The sequence below is a fragment of the Lissotriton helveticus genome, chromosome 7 (genome assembly GCF_964261635.1).
Source record: "Lissotriton helveticus chromosome 7, aLisHel1.1, whole genome shotgun sequence".
NCBI classification, from domain to species: Eukaryota; Metazoa; Chordata; class Amphibia; order Caudata; family Salamandridae; genus Lissotriton; species Lissotriton helveticus.
In genome coordinates, this window is record NC_136068.1 from 1,308,608,921 (window position 1) to 1,308,633,393 (window position 24,473).

The following is a 24,473-nucleotide window of genomic DNA, read 5'->3' on the forward strand; positions in this document are numbered from 1 at the left end:
GTAACCAACTTAAGCTCAATCTGGACAAGACAGAGTTGGTCCTGACTGGCCATTCCATCTCCCCTTGGTCGTCTGCCTTTTGGCCCTCCATCTTTGGCCCTTCGCCCATACCAGCAGCCTCTGCAAAGACCTTGGGCATTAAAGTCAGTGGGGACCTCTCCATGCATGCCCAGATTAGCTCCGTTGTCTCTTCATGCTTTCTCTCCCTCCGTATTATTCGGAAAGTGTCCCGTTTCTTTTCCACAGATGCCCTCAAACTCATTATGCTAGCAATGATTCTTTCCCGTCTTGATTACGGGAACAGTCTCTATGTGGGCATCCCGGCTTACGAACTGCGCCGATTGCAGGCCATCCAGAACCAGGCTGCTCGAATTATTCATCACCTGCCCAAATCTTCTCACATCACACCTGTTTTGAAATCCCTTCACTGGCTTCCCATCCGCCAGAGATCTCTCTTTAAGATGGGATGCCTGGCTTTCATGGCCCGTATTCGTATTGCCCCAGCCTTCATCAATTCACTCATCATCCCTTACACTCCCACCCGCGCCCTCCGTTCTTCCAACCAATTCCTCCTTAATGTTCCGCGGTTTCATAGATCTAAAACGGGAGGCACCAGATTCTCGGTATTAGCTCCCCGTTTCTGGAATAGCCTCCCTTTGTCAATCAGGTCTATCCCAACCTACCCCCAATTCCGTAAAGCCCTCAAGACACATCTGTTTTCCATAGCGTACTCCGGCTGATTGTCCTTTCAGCTTTTTCCACCCTCTTTAGCTCTCTACTCTCAGCACCAGGAAGCCGCTTGGTCACAGTGCGCTTTATTAAGAACTTTCTTAATTTCATTTCATTTCATTTCATTTCATGATTCCAGTTTCTTTGAAACGGTATGCCACAACTGCATACAAATACACAGGGATAAGTGCTGTTATCGCGGAACTGATGCAGTGCCTCTGCTGCACGATGCATCTTTGGTGCGGATGCACACAACGCTCCGCAACCAGGATTTTAGGTAGTTGTTCAGCGCAACTAACTGGGTCCCTGTAGCTTGCTTGCGCTTCATTGTGACTTAGTCCCGGTCCAGCAAGACCAGATAACCCCAATCGCACTTTGTGGCACTCTTGTTCTCTATAAACTTTAAAAATCATTATGTATGGTTCCACTATTTGGATTTTTGTTATTTTGGTATTGTTTTATTTAATAAAGTCATATCTATTTTTCTAATGTGGTGTTGGATCTTTTTGTGTGGTGTTTTCACTTTTTAACTGTTTGAAGTGTTGCACAAATACATTATACACTGCCTCTAAATTTAGTTTGACAGCTCTGTGCCCAGCTATGAGGGTGAGCAAAGGTCAATTTATGGTTTACCTGCTTCTTACCCAGACTAGGATTGCGGGTGCTGCTTGACCAGAGCTCACACCCTAGTCAACCAGTACCCATTTTCTAAAAAGTACCTTTATATGTGCAGATTTACGATTCCCCTTGTGAACCAGCGCTGAGTATAGCAAAACCCATTCAGCCGCAGTTATTCACTAAAATGAATATTCCTAAAAAATTAGTGATAGCATTCCTAAATTGGCACATTTACATTTCAAGCTGATTAAGAACCTAATCCACATTTTCACAACACTAACTCCAGCCACATGTGTCTATCATACAGTAGAGCGGGTGCTAATAATGCTAATGGACTGTCGTAATACTCAGCCGTAACATATATGGCTTTCAATGAACTAAAATGGTAACACTTTCTACTAGAGGTACTGTGTACCAATGGCATGAACCTGTCTCTACTGAATCTTCATTGTATAATGCGTTTACATACTCATGTGTCATATGCCATCTATGTGCACCTGAAGAACTAAATTGATCAAAATCTGTGTTGTGCAGAGTGCTGGGAGGCAAAAGGTTATAAAGTCACATTCTTATAGAAAATACATTAAATATATTTTCCGCCTTGACTAGGTTTTTTGTCAACTTCCCATCGGCCAAGCAGTACTTCAGCCAGTTCAAGCACATGGAAGACACACTGGAGATGGAGAGGAGTGTGCAGCTACGAAAGCATGCCCGACGAGTCATGGGCGCTATCAACAATGTCGTAGAAAACCTTGATGACATGGATAAGGTTTCTACCATCCTTTCCCTGGTGGGCAGGAGCCATGCCCTGAAACATAAGGTGGAGCCTGTGTACTTCCAGGTAAGCCTATGGTCAGTTGGCGTAGGCCATAGAGCATTGCCTTCCTAAATGTGATTGGGGGAGGGAAGGAACTGTGACACACACTACGTACCAAAGGCGAAAGGCCTGAAAGCATCCTCCTCTTATGCATGAAAATATATGACTTTGACACTGTGCTGACGAGTTAACCCCGCATCCCATACAAAAATAATCATTTGTTTTCAAACATACACTGCTATCCCAGAGGATATCACAATTCTTTACAAGAAAGCAACAATAAAACACTGTTATTCTGAGTCAAGCTAAAACAAGAAAAATAAAACCTTGGAAGTAATAGATGAGCTTTGTAAAACTCCCTTGTAGAGATGAAACGAGGAGGAGGCACTGTTTGTGCTTTATAAACCGTACTTCTTTAACCCTGGCATTTCAAATACTTATGGAGTGGTTGGACAAACCTTTCTCAATAAAGATGAGGACAGAAAAGTAAGGAGGCCCATAAAAATGAAAAACATGTGGTAGGCAACCTACCCCACTGATTTTATGAGAGCTGTAGACAGTCTACCACATCACTGAATATTGAACAAGGGAGAGCACAATTATTTTTTTCATGCCAAAGAAGAGTGCCTGTAATGCTACTATAGCAAGGGGGAAATTACATACACTTCAGTAGTAAAAAGGCAGGCAACTATAACACAAAATGCTAAAGAAAGAACACACAAGTCTTCCATAACAAGAGCCATAAATAACGTCCTCCTTCTATTCTAAGGAGAGAGCAACCATCGTTCCATTTTACATATCTAGCCAAACCTTTTTACATTAAATGAATGAAAACTATGCCTGGGTGGTGAACTCCACTCCATTCGCAGAGTTTGAGGAGTTTTCCGCACTCCGCGCTCCATGGAGCACGCATAGTTTAGAAAACCTCCACTCCACGAAGGGGAGGCAAGTTTTTTCTTCGCTCGCCAACATTAAGTTGGCGAGGGTGAGTGTGAAAAATCCAATGATAGGGGAGAGGAGCTGGCCCAACGGCTAGGGCGCTCGACCTCGGACCTGGGGATCTGGGTTCGAGTCTCGGTAACGACGCCAAAAAACTCCGGTGATTCTGGGCAAATCACTTAATCTCCCCGTGCCTAAAATGAATGCGTGTCCTCATGTAACGTAACTGGTGCTATGTAAAGCACTCTGATACCCGATTCAGTTCGGGTCTAGTTCGCGCTATATAAAACTGTAAAAAAAAAGAAAAATGCTAAACCATCTCCCAATGAAATTTCTCAATGTGGGTGGTCCTGGATAGTCGCAACCATGCGCATTGATAAACCTTCCATTCATGTTGAGAAAGCTGTTACTCGAGTAGAACATCTACTCGAGCAAAAGAAAGAACCAGCGCCATTCGCGCTGATTTTCCAGAATGGGACAAACATCCGGCGCTAAAAATCACATCGCACGGCATGACCTAACGCACTCAGCTGCTTGCAGAACTCCACGTAGTGCGACAGAATTTGTTGGTCATTTTGCAAATTTCCGCATAGCGGAACTCCATGAACTCAGCCCCGGTCTAGGAAACCTTTACCTTTTTCCATTAGCTTCCGAGGGCAAAACAGTTATTCAACGCAAAGGGCGATATCCAAACCATCCTGCTATATTTGAAGAGGATCCCTAACTACTCCTTAAAATGTGTGGAAGGCCTTCTAACCTGAACTAAATCTCAGTTATAGTATGTTAACCTCCTAACTTCTCAAGGCATGGGATAGAGACCACATAACCCACCCTCACAAAAGGTATGGTATGAATGTTGATTAACCAAAAACACAATGGGTAGTGAAAATGGTTTCATTCGCATCTTGAAATCCCCAGCAGTCCATTTGTTGCAAAGGATCTAAGGGAAAGGCAAAGAGTGAAAACTACAGTAAGGAAACATGGCTTTTAGAGCCCCATTTACATTTTCCTTTTACTGCTGCTTTCATTAACATCCAAGAGCATAGGAGTAACAAGCATTTGCAATGTAATAGGTCTCGCATTACTGAAAGTTTGAGCTATTGGCGTTGCATTATTGTTTATAGAATGTCGATGTAATTCTGGTTTTCATGTACTTTTGTATACCTGGGTCCTCCTTGCGTCTACGCAAGATTGGCTGATCCATATGGACAAAGCAGGAGGTTGCCAAAGACACCGACTTTAATGAACCTGACAACTTCAAAGAAAAACAAAATAATTTACAAAAAAATTAAAATAAAATAATGTTGAGGCCAACTGCATTTCTTCGTTCAGGACAAGAGGTGCTACCAGCTAGAGGAGGACCACCCCACGACTAATATGATAAGTGATTTACCTGGAGATAAAGTGATTTGCCAAAGAAAATACAGTTTCCTTCAAGTTGGAGCCAGGTTTAGAATGTGTTTTTTTGTTTCTTAGTCGGGGAGTGGTTGCAGGAGCAGCAATTGAAGTTTCCTTTTAGTTTGAAAGACCCAGTGCTTGATTTCTAAAAAGGTTACAATGTGTTTAGGAGGCTGAATGAGGACCCAGGAGAAAGCCAAGCAGAAGTACTTTCCCTCCCCACATTCTAATCATGTCATATCATGGCAGCAGCCACGCTCCCAGCAAAACCCTCTCATAGGTGTCCTGTCTCTACACACTGTGGCATGCACACCATCTACAAGGGAAAACTACTGTTCTTCTTTTATTTCCATTATTGCTGGTGGAAATAGAAGAAGTGCTTCAGGTTTCAACGCGTTGTCAGGGGTAGTAAGTGCTATAGAAACAGAAATACAGTTACAATTCAACAAATGGTTGTGGCGAAGGTCAAGGCAGTCCTGTTTCTGTTGACCATTGTGTAAATGATAAAAGGACGGTTCTGCTGTCTCCTGCTGCTCTATCGCTTAAGGTAGCTGCCGACTGGCAACGCACCAACACAAGTTAAGTACTGGGGAGCCCCCATTTTGGTCGATCTTCAGAAGTTACTATTTTGATCACACACACAAACAATGGAGTCATCCGCACTTACAAGAGGGTGTTATAGAAAGAGCTGCAAATCCCCCCTCACTCCTGCTGTTTACTATCTATGTGTATCTGCCAGTGGCATCAGAACCGTGCCACATGCTCTTCCAAATGTAGGCTGATGACACACTAAAGCACCGTTAGTTATAAAGAGACCCAGCAAACCTGGCCACATCACCAGGAACAGGGTGCAGATATGGGGTCTGTCTGCATGGAGCCAGGTTAGGATCACTGCCCCCCTCTGGGAAGGCCTTCTAACCCGGGAACACTCCTTTTCACCTAAAGGCAGCTAACCATGTGTAAGGCCTGTCTGACCCAGCTTTCTCGTTCGCATCCAATGCCATTAACACACTTACTGAGCATTGAGTCAATCTGCAGCTATCCCAAAAATGTTTTAATCTTCCTTCTTCAAAACCACCATTGGGTGGCGCCGTCGCAAAACCTGGTGAAGGCACACCTGACTACTGCAACTTTATTTACTTACTCCCAGTGCTTAATTTGAGCCGGTGGTTGCCAGTGGGGGCCACAGGCACTCAGTTGTGGGAATCGACATTTAATTTTCTTCCTCAGGCATTTACCGAGTGCAAGAAAGGGAAAACAAGCAAAGCAGAAAGATGAAGGAAGAGAAAGACAGAAAACCGTCCTACAGTGAGACAGCAGGAACCTGCAAGAATAAGATAAAGGGGCAGGCGCTGTCTGCAAATGGACAAGAGAGGTCTAAGGTGGGCTCCAGGCTATGCAGCATTGGCATTCGGCGTGCTGTTACTGCTGCAAGCTTCTGAGCGGAGGTGTAGCACCGGCAGTTATTCTTCTACAAATTAAGCATCGCTCACACCAGTAAACGCCTCGCTATGGAACCTTCACAGCCAGATGGCGAGTGTGCACCTGAGCCTAGAAACATATGATCCTGTGTTTCCCGCGAGTTAAGAATCATATGCAAAGTTTACTAGAAGGTACTTAAGGCCAACTGGGGAAAATGCCGGGTCCTTGCACCAACCTACACATGACTATGAGCCTTGTAGGTAAAGGTATATAGCTGAGTCAGTCAAACTATTGACAGAAGCAGTTCTAGGTCTGAAAAACTTAAATGAAATCGCCCCACTTGATTAACCAAAATTATAACCCAAAAACCAACGTTGTAAAGCCAAAATATTCCAAATTCATGTCATTTTATTTAGTGATGATATTTGCTGTATTTTATTTGTTTTTGATTTTATATTTAAATTAGATAGTATATATCATGATTAACGCTTCATGTAAAAAATGTATATTCAATCAAACATTCATTATGCAAAAAAATAGTAGACAGTACAAACAAAACATAGACAGAAGTCGATGGAGGCAAGGCGGTAGATAGGACCACGCGTTTCGGTGTTATCGCCTTCATCAGGTCACCGTCTTATTGCACTGAAAATTCACTATGTGCGAGCAGGATTCATCATAAAATGGTGATGAATATCCCAAAGTGCGATAAAGATATAGAAGCTATCAGGGCACAAACGTCTTAGAGATAAACTTGGGCGTACATAATAATCATCTCGATAGGAGTAGCTCTGACGGCTTCTTATGTTTAAGCGAAAAAACTTCAAAGAGTTGGTGCCCTTTGGCAACGAAAGATAACCTCGTTGTATTGGATAGAATCTGATGTGGATCTGATCTAGGGACTTCCAAATGTTCCGCGCCACAATATCCAGTAGATGCCGAATGGCGTATCCCCGGAAAGAAGAATCCGCGTGTTGATGGGAAGTTCCGATACGTGCCGGCAAGATGCGTATTGTGAGACGACCGCCATGAACATGACAATGAGCCAGCAGGAGCCAGGGGCCAGGTGTATCAAGGAGTTATGCAGGTACAAACCCTCCAATTCAGTCAAATGGATTTTATAAATCGCTAAATGGGGTTTCGAAATCATTATTGAATCTCAATTTGGAAGGGGCGTATTTAGGGCATCCCTTCCAAGCTGTGATTTGGTACCCTATGTATCAATGGTTTGAGGCTGTAATTCCGGTCACTAAGCATTGATCAGTTAGCCACTCCCAAACTGGGGAGGTAACTGATTCACAAAGGGGAAGGGCCCCCTTTGCACCGTTGTTTGGCAGCTTAAGGGAGAGGAGCTACTGACCCAGAGGACCACTTTCTGATCTCACTGAAGTTTTCCAAAATGGAAAGCATAAACAAGAAGCAGCTGTGATTCCTTAAAAATAAAAGTTTTACATTTTTTATCCAATCATGGGGATGGGGGTCATCTGTCCCTTGCAGGCTACCATCTCTGTAATTGTAGCCAATCACAGGGATGGAAAATTGCAGCCTGCCTAATGAATATGACGAGGGCACAAGTCGGAGATACACGCCGGGTAGACTGCATCTACCCACTATTTTCAGAAGGTGGACGCCTTCACCCTGCCAAGAATTTGAACCCCACTAAAATACCCTGAGCTGGTCCCAGTGTAAATTTCAGACACCAGGTCACATTCAGGAGTGCCTCTCATTGTCTGCTTTCATTCCTAGCAGCAACCTGCAGGCAGGGAGGGAGCTTTGTTATTTTAAATTCCAGCAGGTACAAAACAAGGCCAAAGTTAAGGTGCCATCAAGCCTCCTTTTATTACCATATCCTGGCTGGGAGATATCGGAAGTCTCACATCTAGGGTAAACAAAGGCTCACAGCTTATCACTTCACTGATACTTGAGAGGCAGCTTTTGACTTTGTTCAGTCCCTGTGTGTAAGAGATATGGAAACACTGTAAGAATGTCAGATGTATTGGTCGCCCAGTATTTACACAAATAACAATCAAAATACCACTATTTACTTTTATTTCTTTTATAGCACTTCTCATCCCAATGCAGGGTGTCAGAGCAATTTATATCACACGTACAGATTAATCATTGACAATAAATGATACGTGTGTAAAGCAATGTACAGGATGTGTTACATAAGACAGGGTGGGCTACAATGTGTAGGAGTCACATGTCCATAGATCACTGTGCTATAATAGAAGGACTACAATTTATGAATTGTAAATAACAAAAGGGTCTCTGTGTTTATGTAGCTTAACGAGCAACATAAAATAAAAATCTGTCACCTGTATGTTTTGCAGGAAACACATTAACCCTCAAAGCTACTTTGATTTGAAACTGGGACTAGACAAAACACCTCCCCTCCACGTAAGTTGCAGTTAGGCCCAGTCAAGTTTCGTTACGCCATTGGCGTTAACCTCCCCTACCATTATTATTATTCCCTGACATTTAGTTGGCACGCAAAGATCTCTGCAGCAGGTGCCTTAACCCCATAAGATATATTAAAATGCAGACGTTGTAACCATTTAAACAGAACAGATTTACTGTCACATTTCGCCTTTTTGCCAATTTCTTTCTGGCAGGGGTTAAAAAGTGTATAAGTTGAGGCCCTGATTTTGCGTTAGTTGCATCGCTTTTTTTTTAACAACCCTGATGCAAACATTCATTTGCACTCAAATTTACTCATGATAGACCTGCTAAACATATGTACGAGCTGGTAAAATCTGATGTAATTTCTTCACTTCCTGTGAGGTCATGGATTGTGATGACACTTCCTTCGAGCCCATGGGCAATGTCACGCACTGTGATGCTATGCTCTGTGATGTCACGCACTATGATGTCGCCATGCATACTGCCTAACTTGGTCAGCCCACCCCCACTTCTCTTTTTTTGGACTTTTGCCTGGAATATGACCCCTTGTGATTCCGTATTTGCTAAACCGACCTAGTTCATTAGCTCATAACACACCTTAAATCAATGCATTGAGCTTAGAAAAAAGAACACCCAAGGCTGGCAAATGTTTCCCAATGACGTGGAGTCATCCAGTGGCCTTACACCTGGCGAAATTCCCCAAATCTGTTCCCGCTGGTCTGCGGAGAAGGCCACGAAGGTTGGAGGGGGGGATTGAGGGGCATCAGGTAGGGCTCTGGTCCCTCACCCTATACCGTGATTTCACCTTAGCACAAACTCAGCTGACCTCTGCAGTGCTCCAAAGTGGCCGGAACCCGCTGCGCAGCGCTTTGTGAAGCCCCGCATCAACAATGAAAGTGGTGGCACGAGCACCAGTGCCAGCAGGAACGTAGACTCCAGGGCGTAACACAGGCCCCTGCAGCCCCCGGATGGCTTGAGGCATGCGGGAGGCGAGGTGGGAAATGTGTCGAAATCACCCGAGAAAATACCGGAGGAGAGTTCGGGAATGTGGCCAGAGATGTGCCCTGCGCTTGGACTTTATTCATCTGGGACTGCATCTGCTGCTGAGGCGTGTCTCGTACCTGTGCCAACACAGAGTGCTGTCTGTCGAGCATGGAGTGACCCCACCTGGCAAGTCTGCATTGTTTGCAATACATTTGCAATACATTTATGTTTGAGGTTCCCAGCTCTGCCCTGCAGTAGGCAGGGTGGTGGAGGTGTGCCCTACAGTATCAGTAGGGTTGGCAGCTCCTGCCCTTGAGAACTGGCACACTGCACCCTGCCCTATCTCAGTAGGGACAGCAGCAAAACAATCACGGCTCTCACACGGCCGATGAAGTGAAAACACCGACACACTCCGACAGAGTCCTTCAGAAATTTCAAGCTTTTCCTTGTCCAGTGTGAGGGCCTCATCCATTCCTCCAGTTGCGCTGTGCAGGAGGAAAGCATATTGCATCATCTTTGAACAGCAGCCCACCTCTCTTTCCTTCTTTCATTTAGTTGCTTTCCTAGGAAATGGATAAAAAAACTAGAAGAAGCCAGAGAGTGCTGCGCGCACGCGCACCACAGAGAGAAATGTGGTTTCAATTATCGCACCCTTGTCTGGACACGATAATTGAAACCACATGACGGCTGGTGCACTTAAAAGACACCAATAGGCTGTGGGCGGAGCAATGCGCCCCCTTTGGACTATTGCGTGCTCTCTTGGTAAAAAACACACACACAAAGCCCAATAGCATGCCCCTAAAGGAAAAGCACATGCTTGTGCGTGTGCCATTCCTAGGTCAGCTTCTGAAACCCCATTTTTACCTACTAAATGTCTCACGCTGCACGAGCAGTGCTGCGCACTGCAACGCTGGACGCAAGACCTAAAAAGGGGTAGCAGCTGCCACCCCTGGCTATTCCTAGTTGAATTTCATAGCTAAGTGAGGGTGCCCACATAAATCCTTGGTGCTGAAGATGGGCTCTGAATGAAGCCGTCGCTACTAAGAAAACCTAAACCACAAATTAAGATCACTGGAGGCTTTCTATGATAAAAGAGAAAGATCACAAAAGTGATCTAATACATAGGCATAATATAAGGGAGAGAGCACCCATCACAAATATCAAAACATTAAAATATATCTTGGCAACCTAATTCATCTATACAAGTAGATTAGCTATCCAATCATTTTTATTAATTGGGGACTTCATAACTCCCCTGAACTAAGAAAAGGGGTTGTGGTAATGGTTACACACTTAAGTGGGGAGAACAATTAGCCCATATATGCACCAGTTGGTCAACCACACAACAGCTTTATGCAGAAGGAGGATCACATAATGTACATAACAAGACCAACTAACTAGTAACAGTAAAGAGAGAGTGGCTGGGTCACTGGATGGTCCTGTGAACAGGGGCGTTACGGAGGTGTGTTTCCAGGTGTTCGGGAATGAGGCTGAGTAGATGAAGGTGTTGAGGATCGGTGTTAATGCTTCACTGATCAGCAGGAGTCCTTTGGAGAAGTCATGCTGGGGGCAAGGGCCAGATGGGGCCCCTGAGTCTGCAATGATAACCGATGGTAGACCCAGTCTGGAAAACAACACGGAATCAGCAAATCGCATATATATACTGCTGTGATTCCTCACACTGGAAACATCTTTGGGTAACTGGTGGCTTAGTCTATGAGGAAAAGAATAGGGAAATAACCCTCTTCAAAAATGATTCAGGGAACTGACAAGGTCCATCCTTATGCACTGAAATTGTGACTTTAGTATTAGTATTGGTTGAAGGGGCTTGTGAGAGCGTATTCTTTATCTGCTAAATCTTGCCTGTTGAGCTCCACCCCCATCAACAGTGTTAGACTTGGGCCTTAGGGCAGGTTCACCCCTAATCTTTTTGCTTTTATTTGTGACCTGTGTAGTGACTTTTGGGTCTTGGCGCACTTTTTCCCTGTGCCCCAGAGTAAAGTGCGTGCGTGTAGTATGGCTGGCCTGCCCTCCCATAGGAATGCATGGGGAATGTGTGTGTCCATGTTAGTTCCTGATGTGTGGGGAGTGCAGGCACGAGTTTGGTATGTGTGAACTCGTGAGAGCGAATGCTGCAAGATGGTGTCTGCGGCATGTATGTGTCTAGAAGGGAAGTGCTACTTCTGGACATTGATGTATGTGTGCAGTGAGGGTGCTGGAGCGTGATTGGCTGGAGCTGGCTGGCATGCCAGGCTCCAGGAAGTCTGGATGGGTCTGCCCGGTGGTGAGTGTGAGATCAGCATGAGTGATGTGTGGGAGGAGTAGATCTGTGTCCTGGATGGGCTGGGTTTTCCCCCACACAATGCTGGCTCCGCCCCCTGTGGTTCGTCTAACGACCCAAGCCTCCCCAGTGAATGAAAGGGGTGGTTGGGCCATCAAGGGTACTCCCAAGCCAGCTGCAACTGGTTTCCCCCACCCTGCACCCTGAAAACAAAGGATTTCACAGTATAAGAAGGGGCTGTGTCCCCATACAATGTGTTCTCTTCTAGGATCATTGCCAGAGGGGGCTTTGCTGGAGCTGGGGCCAGGAGGACCGCCACTTGGCTTGTCTCCCTGCCTGGAGACCCAGTGTGCTGGCTCTGGCCCTGCCTTGCCCCTCTGCCTGCCTCCAGACCTTTCTGGAGCTTTGCTGTGCCTGGAGGCACTCTGATTTTGATTTATAGCGCTAGGCGCGCTTTTATTTCCTTGAAGCGCTGAGCGCGCTTCTCCTTTGCTCCCAGAGCGCTTGGGAGCGCTTTATTGACATTGCCGGTGCCCACCCGGCATTGGAGCCGATTTGCCGATTTTTGGGCAGAGCGAGTGCCACCTCGCTTTCTATTTTAATTAGAGGCCGGTGCCCACCCGGCATTGCCCCGTTCTTTATTTAATTTGAGCGGCTGCCCACGCCGCATTTGCCCGTGTGATCACCGCCGCAGCCGAGGAGGAGTGAAAACGGTTGCCGGGCCGCTGCCTAGAGCGACCCGGAAGTCCCGCCTACTGACCCCCAGGGCCGCGCTGCCATTGGCGTCCCCAGCGGAAGACAGGCGGAGGAGAGAGCGAGACGAGGCCAGGCAGGAAGCAGCCGGCCGTGTCCCCGAGGCTCCCCGAGCGGAGAGAGGAGCCCCGGGAGAAGGAAAAGAGCTCGCCAGCAGCAGTCCCGGTGAGTGAGGGACCGGGTCCTTTGTGGGTATCTAGAGCGGCCCCGGTTGGCAGCGGGCCGCTCCAACGAAGCCCCATTTGATTTAGGAGCCCCGAGAGGCTCCATTGCCCCGCAGTCGTTCTGAGCCCAGAGAGGCTCTTGCCCACAGTGATATTTACGAGCCCCGAGGCTCGAGGGGGCATATCTGGTGATTGAGCTGCGAGAAGGCCCCCGCCCCAGCCCACATGGTTTTACGAGCCTGCGAGGCTCGAGTGCCAGCATATTGATCATTGAGCCCTGAGAGAGGCTCTGGGGGCATTTTCATTATTTTGAGAGCGCTGAAGCTCTAATTTGCACATTTGCTTTGCAAGCCCCTGAGAGGCTCCTTGCCCACTTTGTTCTTGAGCCCACCTGGCTCCAACGTTCGCCCAGTTCTGTTTCACAACTGTCCAGCACTTAGTGGACAGTTGCTACGTTTAGGCTTGTGGTTTGTGCTGCCTGCGCAGACCCCCTGACATTGAGACTCAGGGCATTTAAGCCCCTTTCGAGGCCAGTTGGCCTGAGGGACAAGTTCTAGTGTTGTGCGACATGCACCCTGCGATTATAATTTCCTGATGTATGTGATTCTTGCGCAACTGTTCTAAACCTGCACCTCTGAATGTGTTTTAATACCTCATGTGCCATGTTCTTTATGTTTTTATCCCCTTTGCTAAAAGTGACCTGCTTAGAGGATTGTTTATGTTATTACCTTTGCTAAAAGTGACCTGCTTAGGTGATTCTTTATGTTTTATCCCCTTTGCTAAAAGTGACCTGCTTAGAGGATTGTTTAGGTTATTACCTTTGCTAAAAGTGACCTGCTTAGGTGATTCTTTATGTTTTTATTCCCCTTTGCTAAAAGTAACCTGCTTAGAGGAAGGTTGATGGTTTATTGCCTTTGCTAAATGTGACTTGCCTAGGTGATTTTAGGTTTCCTTCCCTTTGCTAAATGTGACTTGCTTAGGTGATAGGTTTTCCTTCCATAGGTCCTGATGTTAAGGTCCTAGTTCCCTGCGTGATTTCCCTACAGTGTTTAGGGTGGCGTAGGAAGTATTTTCCCTTTACCAGTAGTTACTGGTTGTATGCTACATTTTCTATTTCTGTGTTACCGTCATTATATGTTGATGTGCTAAAGTGTTATACCTACAAGTATTATTTCTAACAAGTGCATACCCCTGACAGTGGTCCAGGTGGCCCTGTCCTGTACATAATCCCTTGTAAATCTTGCCCGTGCCTGTTGGCACATTGTAAAGTTGTGTGTTATCTAATGTGTTTTTAGTGTAATACAAAGGCTATTTTTGATATAACCTTGTGTGGAGTTTCCTTTGTGGTGGGCCTAGGGTGTTGTCGCTGGGGTGCGCGCGCAAACGCTTTACACATCGCCTCCGAGATTAGCCTTGCTGCTCGCGCCACGTTACCTAGAGGGTGAGCGGGGGTTATCTTGGTGTGTGACTCCCTTGCCCTGACCTTAGAAATGGTGATCCCTGACTGACCTTGGCGCAAGCCTTGGCCAGCCAGAGGTCCCGTTTCTAACAAACAGGTATCCAAGGTTCTTGCCCCTTTGTTTCCTCAAGTGGCAATTGATGGAATGTTACAGTATCATCTGCGAACCAGTCCATATATTACCGTTCATCAGTAGCATCAAAACCAACCTCCCCATGCCTGCTAAATGCTCCATTGCAGGTACAGGAAATGCACACTTCTGCAGTGGGCTGTAGGTCTCAGCAAACTTGTCGGCCCACGTCCTAACCCCTCCATCAGCTGTAGGCAGCCTTATGTAAACCCAAGTACAACAGAGAATCTTCCGAGATTGGTGCCCTATTTGATGAACACAGTAAGTGAGCTATTATTTATCTTCTATTTTCAGCACTCGTTCCAGTGTTCTTTGTGGATGTGTCATCTTCATCCTGTTGTGAAGACTCCCCCTAAGGTTTTGTCTGCAGTCCCGTGAAGCTGTTCTCTAAGCTAAGATCCCTATCTCCTTGGTGGATGTTAGCTCCATTGGGCAAGGGCAGTCTGTCGCAGCATCTATTGCGGCTATGAACTAAAACATTCTTATGGTATCAGAGTGTCAATTTTTTAAAGTTTACTGTGTCCAAAAGGTTTCAGAGAACTAATTTGATTGGTTGCTGGAGGATGACATTACCAGGCAGACACAAAGTTAGAGGTAACAATGCACCTTTTGCAGCTATGGAAAGGCTAAAAGGTGTGTACCTAATTACACAGATGCCTTGAGGTTACTGTTACACATTCTGTTGTGGTAATACAAGGCTTTCAAAAAATTGCATCCTGCAGGTCTACTGAGCATGGTCAGTCTCTATTGGAACTGGTTACCACATATGAACCATTTATGAGAGACAGCAGCTGTATCTTCTTTTACACTAGTAACTAGTGGTAGCCCTGCCCCCTTGGCAGCAAGGAAGACTTTGTTGCTCCTAAAAGGAGCAGGTGATCCCCTCAACCTCACTGCCTCCTTGGGCTGAGCAAGTAGTCTGAGGAAGAGGTGGCCTAGAAAGCAGCAGCTGTAGAAGGTATAAAGCATAATTACTTCTGACCACCAAGGATTCATTAGTGATCTGGGTCTAGTGATGGTTGAAGAAGTAGAGCAGTCTCTCACTTAAGGATATGTGTCTTGTGCTATGAAGCAAAGAGCACATGTCTCGAGGCCTCTGGTGCTGTATGCATTTCACTATGTCTCCCTTCAGTCAAAAGTGAGCTAAAGGCAGAGCAGGAAGAGGTCCGGGCCGAAGGCTTGCGATGAACAATAGAATTAAAATATCTTGGTATGGTGAAAAGAGTCTGGGTACCAGCCAGTATAGCTTGATAGAGCTCAGGGATTTGGTTGCAGCAATTCTATACTGCTGCAACAACTGTTGGGGGTGGTGGGAAGAATTTTTGCATCAAATGGCAAGCCAATGACTTTGTCCTGGGCATGTGCTGTTTATAGTCCAAAAATGTTCATTATGTTTGCCATTACTTGATCAACATTCATGAGGACCACAGACATCATCAGCTTTAACTCAGCCACCTCAGGCCTCATTTATGAGGTTTTGCCCTAGGGCAGCTCCGCAGGCCTTCCGGCTGCGCTTCCTTACGTGAACCCTAGCAAATGCAAGAAGTCTGCCATTGTCTGGAGGTGGGAGATGACTACTTGGGTGAGCTCGCCATCAACAGCCAATTGTCAAGGTTGGGGAAGACTGGAACCCCCGAACTTAACCTCATCGCTGCAGCGCGAATTCCGCCGCAGTGCTGAGATTCCAATCGCGGGCGTGGTCATAACGGCTCCCGGCGGTCATCAGCTCACGCCCACCATGACTCATGACGGCCGGGAGCCGTCATGAGCATGGAAGAGGTTAACAGAAGTTCTGTAACCACCACCATCACCTTTGTGAACACCTATGGGGCACTGGTGAGGCCAAAGGGGAGCACTGTAAACTGGAAATGCTCTTGACCCAGAGTGTTCCACAGGAAATGCAAATGGGCCGGCAGGGCAACGATATGGAAATATGCATCCTGCAAACCCAACGCTACCATCCAGGCTCCAGGGCAGACAGTACCTGATCTAAGGTGAGCATTTTGAACTTCTTTTTATTCAGGAAGAAGTTGAGAAGGTACAGATCTAGGATAAGGCAAAAGCCTCCATCCTTTTTGGGTACCAGAAAGTAGCAGGAATAGCACCCAGATCTACTTCGGATGCCAGCTCCTTCTTGATGGCTCCTTTGGTCAAAAGAGCCAACAATTCCAGATGGAGTAAAGGGAGATGGTCCTCCATCAGCTGGCCATAATTGGGTGGCATGGGTGAAGGGGTTTCTAGGAAAGGGATGGAGTAGCCCTTCTGGATGGTTTTCAAAACCCACTTGGCAGATATTATTAGGGGTGGGCGGAATTTGCGTAGTCGCGCTACGCAAAATTCCGCGAAACCGTGAAAATCTCAGCGAACACGCGGAACGCGAAATTCCGCAAATTCCGCGAGCAGAATGGAATTTTCCGCCCAGGCCTTGATATTATTGACTTCCAGTGTGGCAGTTGATGGTAGATTCAGCTTCCCACTTGATGCCCTTGCTGGTATAAGGGCAAACTAAAATGGTTTGGAGGCTGTGGCTGCCGGGGGGATGGTTGACTGACCCATCTCTAGCTAGTAGTCCCACATGATCTGTTGGAACGTGTCCACAAAAGGGCTAGGAGCCCAGTTGGTAGCCCCTACCGTAGCCCCAGAAGGGGCACAAGACATACTGGGATTGTCGAGTTGCCATGGCTATCCTTACAGAGCTCCAGCTCTGAGTATGCCATCTTACTAAAGAGGCAAGAGCCATTAATGGGCATGCCCACGAGCGAAGGTTGGACATCCCCTGAGAAGCCAGTGGTTCTCAGTCAGGCGTGGCGTTTCAATGCCACTGATGAAATCGCTCTGCCCAGAGAGTCGGTTGTGTCAAGTCCACATCTGATGTCAATTTTGCTGCATCTCGCCTATCAGCAATTGCTTGAGAAGGTATGACTCAGGCCTTCACCGAGACCATGGGTAGGATTTGGTGTTGGTATCAGCCTAAAAGGTGAAGTGCTAGGCTGGTGGAAAAGAAAATGCTATTTCTGAAGGTATCCAGCCTTTTGGAGTCCCTATCCGGTGGAGTGGTAGGGAACGCACTGGAATTGATCCTAGAAGTGGTGGCTTGGACCACCAAACTCTCTCGGGTGGGGTGCTGCGTGAGGAAACTGGGGTTCCCAGGAGCAGAGCAATGGCAGCAGGCAATTACTCTGTGCACAGGAGCCCCTGTGCAGGGCTTCAACCAGGCCCAAGGAGGACATCTGTACGGGCTTCCTTGAAAGGGAGTAAGAGTTATATAGGGATGACTCCTGGCAGAAGCACTTCTGTCAAGACATTTGTCTTCACTCCCACTGTGGGCAGCTGAAGGTCCAGGACCACAGCTGCCCACCACACCACCACTACAAATGAGGCACCTTCTTATGTAGCCACTGTAGGAGGAGACACCTCATCAGATAAAGTGTCTGATGAGATGTCCAAATCACTGATATCCGCCAGTTCTCAAATCAGTTATTCTATGTATCATCCAGGGGGTGATGGTGACCATAAGGGTCCTCTTGCCCCTCTCAATCGTCGCCCTCTCCAGACCTATCAAAAGACAAAAGGCACTAGAAGGCATGGTACTGGTACATGGTACCAGTCGGCGCCGGAGTAGGTGTCGGTCGATGCTCAACTGGCCAGTTGGAGTCGGGTAGAATGATGGAGCCTGTGCCCCTGTTGGGCATCGGTACCGACAGCACTGGTGCAGATGCCAGGGAAGATTGAGGGCTGATGGGCAGCGCTACTCTGGATTCAGCACCATATATAAGGGGTCTGACTGGTGCAGAGGGAGTAGGGGCCCCTCCCGTACTCCTGGGGCACAATGGTGCTCCAGAGTGGTCGGGCTGCCCAAATATGAGGTGCATAGCCTCATAAAACTTCTTGGGTAGGGCAGGGTCACTCAGGCTCTGAGAAACTCCGGGAGGCACCGAGCCGATCATGGCACAGGCTCCACAGTGAAGCTGGGCCTAGAGTGCACTGGGTCCGATAAGTTGGACCGGCGCAGTGAAGTCAAAGAACTCTTCAACTTTTTTGACTTTTTTATCTTATGTGACTTACTCAACGACTGAGATCAAGACAACAACCGTCGGGAGTGGTTCCATGAGCTGTCCCGGGACCTTCTCTGTGATCGACATTGAGAGTGTCACAGGGTCACCCAACATCAGGCAGCACAGAGTTTGAGGCACTGTTCCTTCAGTGCCTTGGTGTTCATGGCACAGCAACCTCACAGGTCTTGGAGCCGTGATCCTGCTCCGAACAGCAGAGGCAAGCCAAATGCAGGTCTGCCACAGATTTATGACTGTGAAAGGCACCACATGGTTTGAAGCCTGTGGGCTGGGGTGGCGCCTGTATAGGCACTGCGCACATTACAGCTGGTGCTGGTGATGTCGACGTGGAGTCAAACAATGCCATCTACCTGAGCACAACGGTACTGCTTGAAAATTTCCAGATCCAGTCTGATCCCTGGGGAATATTCTAAGGTAAGGAATCGGCGACTAGAAGTCTCTATCATACCTACTTTAGCTTTTGAGGTATTTGGCCTCCTCATCTATGTGGATGGAGAATGCATTTTCCTTTAATGAGGTTGCCACCGCCAAAAGAGGCTGAGTTGGAGGATTCCTAGACATAAAGAGGTCCCATATTTATTGTCCAGAGAAGTGGACACAGCTGGTTCAGAATGTGATGTCTTCCATGTCTGCGGCTCCTGCCTCAAACAGAGAAAAGTCTGTGGTTGGTGGCTACACTGGCTAGATCCAAAGCATAGATGCCTTCATTCTCCAGGAAGGGGCAAAGAATGGCACCTAGATCGTTTTTGCAAAAACTGAAAGCTACTGTTTTTTCTGAGAGTGCAAGTCTAAGGCTCATTGGTACTGGCAATATCAGTTTCTTTGTTCTGTTTTCAGATTTTCTAACCTCAGCTTTTTGCACGGGGCTGGATTAGCACTGGGTCGTTTTTAGTGGTTCCCATGTAGGAAAGACCATGCTAGAGAAATCGAAAGCCAGATTGGGGAATGACTTGGGGGTCAGTGCTGGGTGCACCAGTACCCAGGCACCAGTGCTAGAATGCCCGGTAAAGAATTTGAAGACATCCTTGTAGTAATAATGGACTTCGCTGGTGTGATGAGTAACACATTGGTTTATTCAGGTAGTAGATAAACAAGTATAAATCTTTATCAACAAGTATTTAAGTCCATTTATCAACAGGTATATCCCACTCAGCAATCCCACTGGGTGCAGCCTGCTAGCTGCTCAGCCCCATCCATCAACTGTCACTCCTCATCCAGTCACCCCAAGCATTCCGCTCACAGCTCACACACCAAACATTCCACTCATAACACTCACACAGACTGAGCAGATAGGACCAGGTAACATGGGAGAAAGGGTATGACATCAGAATTCTACACTTCTCACATTACTGGCCCTCAACTGGTGCACCCAGGAAGGAATCTGATCCGAAGAGGGAATGACAACAAGCTGGCAAACGTACACTGGCTCAGCTGAAATCTGTACTTCAGGTCTACATTATTTTCAGTGTTATGTGTGTTCATGGTCCCAGAAGAACCTGGAAGTTTGTCTCTGACTGACACCTTTCAGTGCATGGGCAAAGCCTAAGGAGAGCCAAAGAAGCCTGACAAACGCAGTATACAAAGAACAGTAAAGTGCTGATCTACTCCAGCACCAAAGCATTGGGGAAAGACACACAAGCTGCAATGTCACTCTCTATGATACAGTGAGTAAGAGAGGATTATGGAGCATGTATTCCCAAGGTTGTGAATTTGTGTCAGATATATGTATTACCTTCCAGCACGACTAGTTAGCACGTTGGCAGAGGGAGCTAGGCTGATACAGTCTGAGCACAACCTCCTGCACTTTTTTATATGGTGCCTGAGTACTACTAAGTTGACTAACATCATGGTAATTGTTGCTTCATTCACGTGTTCTTGTAGGAGACACTCACTCACTCACAGCCTTCAAATATGTGCAGCAATAAGTAAGAGAGGAACATCACCACTGGGAAGAAGAGGAATGAACATACATTTTTAGACTGTGACTGACCTGAAGTACATTCACATGGGAGGCGTGTCTCCTTGGGTCAAAATCCTAGAATCACTGTGTAAAATGCAACTAGGTTGTCCAAATTGTACCAATGTATGAAAGAGGGCTTGACCTCCTACTACAAAGTACTGCTTGTCCAAAGAAGAAGGCCCTGATCCTGGTGGAAATCTGAAGATGGCCATCTAACTGTGCATCCACTCTGTCTGATTTACTAGCACTCATCACATTTGACTAGTGAATGTGCCCTCCACAAGGAAGGGTCCTTGGAAAGGGTGCCCTGCTTCCTCACTGATTGTAGACATGTTTGATACTGCACTATGATTCATAAACATCCATATGTATTTCTTGGTTCCTGTTCTTTAAAAGGAAATCAGACATCTCCTCCACCCTCCATCTACACCAGGATATACATCACCGGATGGCTTTTGCACTGGCTAGAGAGATTAGGGTACCCACTGATTGCAAGCGGGAAGGACTTAGGATGTACTAATTAAGCCTATTAATTTTGGCTCCTTGTTGTGACATCCTTGAATTGAGGATCAGCCTAATGACTTGGTTTACAGTTTTGCTTGGTGTCTATCCATGTTTTGCTCCATATTAATGTCTCCTTGCATTTTTCTTAGATCATCACTGGAGTTATTCTGGAAATTTTAATCGAGGAGTACACAGACGACTTTACTCCTGAGGTGCAAAGAGCATGGACCAAGCTGAAGAGTCTAATCTACATTCAAGTGACCGCTGCCTACAAGGAGGTTGGATGGCCGCAATTCCCAAACTCGACAATGTGATCCAATGGACACTGGTGGTCAGAGGACACCATGGGACGCCATTGCATTTTGCCACAGAAGACCCACATCTCAAAGTAGCCTGCTAGATTTAGAGCTGTCATATCAGAGTCAGGTAGTGGGTTGGCTGGGGTCAAATATTTTTGTTGCACTGTGGCAAATAAAACAAGGGGTGGGTCATTTTCACTTGGTGACACCATTTAGTTTAGAGACTGGCAGATGACATGCCTCCTGACCCAAGATGGGGACCATCCATCTTCTGGAAGATGGATTCTTCACTTCCAGGTTCTATCTCGATGCTGAGGGGTGAAGGCCCAAACAAGGATGCTGCATATCACGGCTGGGAAGCATCATGCTTTGTGTGCTGTGTCGTATTCTGTCCACACCAGATGTTGTATAGTCCTCTGTGGAATACATAATAAAAAAGACTGTTGGTGGGGTTGAAATATACTTATTTGGGCTGTAACTTGAATTTGGAACCATGGAACTCTCACAACAATGCCCAGTCTCCCGTAGTCAGAAGGGCTTGGTGGCAAGGGGCACATAAAATGATGTAACACTAATTCCAAATATATCTATATTTCCCATTTGCTAAATATTTATTCCTATAAAAGGCAAAATGTACTAAGATACTTTAGTCTCTGGGCTCCTTCACATTACGAATAAATTGTTTTTCATCTAACTTTGTGACCGGACAACAAAACTCAAGTAAAGGTTTAAGGTTCATGTACCTGGAGGCCATCGCATCAGTAGTACTCCATACAGTTTTCTACTCCTCCATCCATTCTGCAAGTCGTAGCTGTAGCCAGTGTGAATAATCAAATAGGTCCAGATTTCAGTAAAGGATGACCAGTGGGAAATGCTGATATCAATGAGTCTATGAGACGCCACAGCATGCGATAGATACCGAGGTAAGTAAACTGTTTGCACTTTTCTGTTGAGGTTCTTCACATTCCTAATTAGCTGTGAATTGATCACAAAAGTGAAAAAAATAGTGAATTTGTAGCACCAAAAGAGAAAGCTAGAGCATGAATGAGTAGATTACAAAAAATAGTGTAGCCAACTTGGGCAATGGTAATAAAATTCCCCTCCAGTCATTCTCACTTGCAGGAGACTTAGTCAATCCCAAGATATCTGCCCCACAGACCTGCATATCAGCTACTTGTCCATGATTTAGAACTGTGGAAATTTGATCCTAAATCGGGAAGCCATAGTGGAGTCTGGATTCAGGAATTTAAAAAAAGGAGAGCTAATATAAAAGCCACAAAATTTTCCCAAGGGAATGTTTTTTCAGAAAAGCGATCATCTAAATGAGGGTTCAAGTGGACTCTTTTAAAAACGAACAAGGGAACCAAGATTAAGATGTGCCGCGTAAGGGGAGATCCCACTTGAGTTGGGCATCAATTAATTTCATGGATTAAGATTATTAAGAGTATATATCTGCATTTATAGTTCTCTCACCTGATTCAATTAAATCACAGGGACTCGAAATGTGCAGGAGCTGGACACATGAGTACTAAAGTTGTGAGCAATAGTGCTCAGCACAGCTAGTAGTGGTGGATTCTTGCTTCAACCATACATTTATTGTATCTTCAGCCTCTGGGAGGTGCATATAAATCCTTTACCACAGGCAATGGACATTATGATTGCGCATTTGTGCTGTATCATCACATGACCCTGTCTAACCAATTGCATTCTTTAGTTTAGAAATATTACTTTATACATAGTTATAGGTCTATATTGCTGTACGTTTCCAGTGCATATATTCATGTATTTTTTAACGGCTAAATGTATATGTTATACTGTCATTAAAGATGCATATGTGTTACTATCTGCACTGACCCAGTTAATGACTCTGTAATATGGATAATGAAGTGATCATTGGAATGCTCTGGAACAGTTTGTGTTCTCCTGTTAAAACACCTTTTTCAAACCAACACATTTACGGATACCACGTGAAAAGTCTTCATATACGTAAATTCTCCTTATTTCACATTCACTGTACACAGAATATAAGAATGACTTATCCATATTAAGGAATATATTTGATATTTTTTTATAAAATCTGAGTACTTCGGAGGATGTGTGAATATAGAGAACCATTAATAAAGCTAATCAATTATATAGAAATTGCAAAGAGGACTGTAAGATGTCTTACAAGTATATCCTGACTAAGATACTTGCAAAATATGAAAGGAGATACTGAAAATACATGTCAAAGACAATTAAGACACATGTAAATGTGCCTACCTGCAGCATGCCTAGCACTTTTGAAGGTGATTTCAAAATACATTTATAAGACAAAGAGACATTTAGTGGAAAGAGCAATGATAGAAATGGATGCCTAGAAACTCAGTTTGTATTATTCTTGTATAAGACATCACAAGTGGCACGCACAAGTAGTTTGCATGGACGTTGCCAAATTCTCTGAGAAAGCACTGTAAATCTTTGGGTTACTTGTCCCCTACCTCGTCGTGATTTGCAGTGTCTTCCCAGCGGGGGTGCCTACCATTGACTCCACCACACACAGAGCTTAGTGATTCACATCTTAACTCGTCTCTGTGTAACACTAAACCCACCATTCTAAAGCAGCCTTCACTGCAATACATACTTTTCATAATGTCATAGCTCTATGGAGTTCATCAGGAGCCAAAAGGGTTCTGTCATTGTTAATTTGCACGACACTACAAAAAAGCAGTGTCGGATCCTCCGCTGAGGTGGAGGAGCGTCGCCCCACTGCTTCGAAGCAGTGCAATGGAAAAAACAAAATGATAACAACGGAAGTTAATATTTTATTTTTTGCATTCCCGTTGCCACCAGATTAGGGTGGGGCACGGTGGGGCTGGGCGCCTTGGCCCAGAGGCATTGGGAGTGACTATTGCTGCACTTAAAGTGCATATGACTGTTTGGCCGGCCGACTCCGGCCAGCCAAGCAGTCAAGCGCACTTTGTATGTTCTCCACCCAGGCTGTATTACAGTCTGGGAGGAGACCATGTCCATGCATCCAGCCCCTGTCTGAGAGCCAAACCACGGCGCTCAGACCAATCACACCGCTGCTATCAGCAGCGTCATTATTGTCTGGGGCATCTAGAAGACTGGGTACTTCTAGTTCCTTGTTCCTGCGGCGGAGAGGCAGCGGCTGGCGACGGCGGCAACGATCAGGTACATTTTATTTTTATTTCCTAACCCACCCACCTTCCCCCACCCTCCCCCCACTGTCCCATAAAAGCCACCACCACAAAAACAGTACACAACGTGACAACAGTTTTGATGACTCTTCTTAGTTAAAGTCAGAAACTGCAGTTTTCAGTGAGTACATAAAAGGTGTTTTTTTGTTGTTGTAAAGAACCAATTGTTTTGTGGTCTGTGTTTCAAACCTGCTGTAATTTATAACACCATAAAACCGCAAAACACCACATTCCGAATATTGTTAAGAAACAAATGGGTTAATTCTGATCAGTTCCCCCATCAGTTAACCCCATCATGGGCTCCTCTAGAGGAGAAAGAAGATATTGTCTGGTGGCAAAA

General features: G+C 45.9%; 1 protein-coding gene across 1 annotated transcript in view; it reads left to right on the forward strand.

Moving 5' to 3' along the window:
• CYGB (cytoglobin) overlaps positions 1 to 22,778 on the forward strand; it is a 194,712-nt gene extending 171,934 nt beyond the window's left edge. The window contains exons 2-3 of the mRNA XM_078654600.1: positions 1,957 to 2,188; positions 20,784 to 22,778. Of these exons, the coding sequence (XP_078510726.1) occupies positions 1,957 to 2,188; positions 20,784 to 20,948 (397 nt within the window). The 3' untranslated portion in view covers positions 20,949 to 22,778. The remainder of the gene's footprint in view (positions 1 to 1,956; positions 2,189 to 20,783) is intronic.
• Positions 22,779 to 24,473: the final 1,695 nt, after the last annotated feature.